At 44.6% G+C, this 4868-nt stretch overlaps 1 protein-coding gene across 1 annotated transcript; it reads left to right on the forward strand.

The window, feature by feature from the left end:
* Window positions 1-235: 235 nt before the first annotated feature.
* Window positions 236-4162, forward strand: EAE97_008128 (uncharacterized protein; the record flags this gene model as incomplete). The annotated part of the gene is made up of 1 exon (XM_038878642.1): window positions 236-4162. One exon carries the CDS (start codon window positions 236-238, stop codon window positions 4160-4162), a length of 3927 nt encoding a protein of 1308 aa, XP_038730322.1.
* Window positions 4163-4868: the final 706 nt, after the last annotated feature.

Consider the following 4868-nt stretch of genomic DNA (forward strand, 5'->3'; position numbering starts at 1 on the left):
AATCGTCGAGAATTTGGGGATTTCACACACTAATCATTTAGGTCTGAAGAAATGGCAAGCTATTCAGATGGTAAAACCCCCCGGCGAGCCATTTCATTGGTTAAAGATCGAATGGCGGTGGGCGCTGAACGATACGGCAGAAAAAAGTCGCCAAGAATCTCAAAATCAGAGAAAAAAACATAATTTTCACAAGAAACTGTCTACATTCAATCTGTGGATTGAAAAATAACTAAAAATGCCTCCCAAATTTACGCCGCGGCAGCGAAAGCACAAAGTGCTTGCGAGAAATAAAGTCAATGATACCGAGACACCAGTAGACTCGAATGCGACAGAGATCCTCCCCTCCTCAAAAGCCGCACATGAAGAGAAGAAGCAGAAATTGAAGGCAGAGCTGGCAGGAGATAATAAGATTAGTGGGAAAAAAGCGAAAAGATTGGAGAAATATATCGAGACGAAGCTGAGGAAGGATGAAAATAGGATATTGATTGAAAAGCTATCAAAGAAGAAAGACGAGGGAGGATTATATGAGAGCAGTAAGAAGTTGGGCCAGGGCTCATTAACCAGGAGAGAAAGATTGGCGCGAGCGCTGAAAGAAAGGGAGAGAGGCATTGATATCGATGGAGATGGAGAAGAACTACTGTTCGAAAAGAGGACGGTTAGGGAGATGGAAAGTAAAAGTAGTGAAGATGAAGACGACGAAGTCGATCAACAGAAGGTGGGCGGTCTTTTCCAAAGTACTGCGACTGCACCTGCGAAATCTTCCGCTCCGACCCCAGAAGTGCCCGCGCAAACATTACAATTTGGTGCAGGCACAGGTTTAAAGAGGCCACTCGAGGTGGATGATGACGGGAAGCCGGTAATAAAAAAGCGACAAAGGCGAGGAGGTGTCAAGTCGAGGATATCATTGAAGCCACAGGTCCCGGCTGCGGAACCAGCATGGGAGGGATTCTCTTCAAATTCAGAGGCCGATAGTGATGAAGAAATGAAATCAGGTGAGGATTCTGACAACTCGAATACGCCAGATGGAACAGACGACAAAAAACGTGCAGAGTTATTGAAACGTCTTACGGGGATCTTTGCCGAGGGTGGTGAGGGGACCGATTCGGAAGATAGCAGTGAGGAAGGATCTCCGAATGAGGACAGTAATGAAGACAGTGATGATGAAGACGATGAAGAAAGAGAGGAGACAAATGACCCCGAACATGCCCAGCTACTAAAGAATATTATGTCCATTTTCGAAGAAAGTAGAGAGGGGGCCCTTCAATCGGCTCTTGGAAACGATAAAGAAGAGAACAATGAAGAAGGACCGTCAGACAAAGATAGCGATGAAGATGATAGCGAAGAGAGTAGTGAAGAGGAGGATGAAGACGAAGTTGCCTCGAGGAAACAGGAACGCTCATCTGCGTTCAAAGCCTGGGCAACTCAACAAGTAAACGAAGCCTATGGATACGAACCATCATCAAATATTCCAATTGCGACAGAAACGCCAAGAATAGAAGGATTCGAACCTCGGCCTTTAGAACAGGATCCCTTACCAGTGGAATTACAGCCAACTACCAATCTTTCACGGAAAGCATTCAGTGTTTCGATAGAAAGACCTTCAAATATTCAAGATGTCAGACTCAAACTCCCAGTCGTAGCCGAAGAACAGAAAATTATGGAAGCAATTCATAACAACAACTTGGTGGTTGTGTATGGTGCTACAGGTTCTGGAAAAACCACTCAAGTACCACAATTCTTATACGAAGCTGGGTATGGCACTAAAGATTCTCCCAATCCTGGAATGATTGGAGTTACACAACCTCGAAGAGTTGCAGCTGTCAGTATGGCAAAACGTGTAGGTGATGAGCTTGCTGATCATGGTAAGCGAGTCGCCTATCAAATTCGATTCGAGGGAACAGTGAGTTCAGAAACCGCTATTAAATTCATGACGGATGGTGTACTTTTGAGAGAGGTTGCCCAAGATATTGCTCTGAGAAAATACTCCGCCATTGTTATTGATGAAGCGCACGAAAGGAGCGTAAATACCGATATTCTTATTGGTATGCTCAGTCGAGTGGTAAAGTTAAGAGAAGAAATGGCTGAAGAGGATCCGTCCATCAAACCATTGAAACTTATTATCATGTCCGCTACTCTACGAATTACAGATTTCACCGAAAACAAGACATTATTTTCTTCTCCACCACCGGTACTTCAAGCGGAGGGCAGACAATACCCGGTCACTACTCATTTCGCCCGAAAGACACATCACGATTATGTCGAGGAAGCATTCAGAAAGATTAGCAAAGGACATCGCAAACTGCCTCCAGGAGGAATTTTGGTGTTCTTAACTGGTCAGAATGAAATCACACATCTCAGCAAGAAGTTGAAAGAAGCTTTTAAAATAGGCTCTACTACCACCGGACCACAAGTTCGCATATCCGGAAAAGATGCACCTATGGAAGCTGAAGATATCGATTTTGGTGAAACTATGGACACGCCCAATGACGATTATGTCGATGATGATGACGAAGTTACGTTTAACGATGATGAAGATTTTGATATCGGAGAAGAAGCAGATACTGGACCTTCAAAGATGCACATATTACCATTATATTCTTTACTGCCTACGAAAGAACAGCTGAGAGTTTTCGAACCGCCTCCAGATGGTTCACGGTTGATTGTATTGGCCACTAACGTTGCTGAAACTTCTCTTACAATCCCTGGTATTCGTTATGTTTTCGATTGTGGAAGATCCAAAGAACGCAAATACGATAAAACAACTGGAGTACAAAGTTTCGAAGTCGGATGGATTAGCAAGGCCAGTGCAAGCCAACGGGCAGGTCGTGCTGGACGTACCGGTCCTGGACACTGTTATAGATTTTATTCATCAGCTGTTTATGAGAGAGATTTCGAGGAATTCGCGGAGCCGGAAATATTACGAATGCCCATCGAAGGTGTGGTTTTACAACTCAAGTCCATGAATTTGCAACACGTTGTCAATTTCCCATTCCCAACTCCACCAGATAGACAAAGTCTTGCGAGCTCCGAGAAGCTTCTCACTTACCTCTCTGCAATCTCTCCTTCTGGTCAAATAACTCCAACAGGTTCCACCATGTCCATCTTCCCACTTTCACCACGGTTTGCTCGTATCCTTCTGGTAGGACATTTACACGATTGCCTTCCATACACCATCGCTCTTGTAGCAGGTCTCTCTGCTGCCGATATATTTATTCCCGAAAACCAAGTCATTCCGGCCGCTACTCCCCGCGAAGACGAAGACTCATACCTCACTACCGCCGAGAAGATCGAACAAGACGCCCGCGCGAATCTCCGTCGTCAATTCAACAAAGTTCACCAATCGTTCTGTTTCCTCGACGATAGATCAGATGCCATTAAACTACTTCAAGCCGTTGGTGAATTTGCCCACGAACCTACAGAGTCATGGTGTGCATCTCACTACGTACGCTACAAGACTCTCAAGGAAATATCGCAACTACGTCGTCAAATCACAGATCTTTTGAGAACCAACATACCCGCCTTCGCAGCATTGAAATATGAAGAAAAACTAGCGCCACCCACTGCTAAGCAAGTCAAAGCCCTCAAACAAATGGTGGCTGCAGGTTTCATCGATCACGTCGCTATTCGAGCAGATTTATCCCCGACACAACCCGAAGCCTACAGGAAACCTAAGAGAGCAATCGACGTTCCTTATCTCACACTCTTCCCCTCTCATCTCCGTGTTCCCAATAAACACAACGATGATGATCAAGAACAAGACAAAGCAGTCTATATCCATCCTGCGTCTCCTTTATCTCATCTCTCGCCAAACGAATGTCCTGAATATATTATCTACTCGTATCTACAGAAACCGGCGGAGGATGTTAATGCAGATGGATCGAGAAAGAGACAGAAAACTCGAATGCATAGTTTGACGGATGTTACCGGAGGACAACTTGCGGGTTTGGCCAAAGGGACAAGTTTGTTGGAGTATGGAAAACCGATTAAGGAAGTAATGGTTAAGGATAAGAAGACGGGGAAGGATGCGGGGGCGGAGGAAATGAGAGAGTGTTGGGTGGTGCCTTATTTGAGGGCAGAGGGAACGGGTGGTTTGGGTTGGCCTTTGCCGGCTAGGAAGGTGGTGCAGAAAAAGGTTAAGGGAAAGGGATGGGTTGTTGAGTAAATGGATGGATAGATACCTAGATTATTGTTGTTTTTGAGGGAGTGTGCAATCTCCATAGAGTTGATTGAATAAAATGTTGTTCATCTAATCAATCGACTTGGTGAGAGATAAATGACTATGTGAATTTTACAGGAAAATGGAAAGTATATGTAGTATTCGCAAAATCGTTACTTGCGCGCGTAACAAGTCATCCCTGAGATTAATTCGCTTCGCCGTGCTACCATACCATACGGATATGTATGCAATCATGCTGGGACGCATACCGGTAGTAGGATCGTAAATCCGACATGGTGGTCGTATTCAGATCGTGACCAATTACGACAGGTACCCCCTGACAATCACAGGGTATCGTACCAATAGAAAAGTCATGTAAACGAGAGAATACGACTTCCCCTTCTCTCCTCGTCTAGGATTCTCGAGTAACCTATGTGATTAACACCACTTATCTCTCCATCTGAAGTGCTTCGATGGGACTCTGTAGCTTGTTGGATGGAGTGCGGGATGTGGTGATCTATCTATTTCATGGGGTTCGTTGGAGCAAAGATCTGAATGAGATGTATTGAGGTTGAGATTGAGCTTGGACTTGAGGGAGTGAGGAAGTGATTGAATAATTGTCGGTGGGTGCTTTTCGGCAAGTAACAATTAACATGATGAGAAACGAAGAAATTCTTCAATCTTTTTGAATTCGATTGTTTTGCTTGTGGTT

The sequence above is a fragment of the Botrytis byssoidea genome (genome assembly GCF_014898295.1).
Source record: "Botrytis byssoidea strain MUCL 94 chromosome Unknown BBYS_017, whole genome shotgun sequence".
NCBI lineage: Eukaryota > Fungi > Ascomycota > Leotiomycetes > Helotiales > Sclerotiniaceae > Botrytis > Botrytis byssoidea.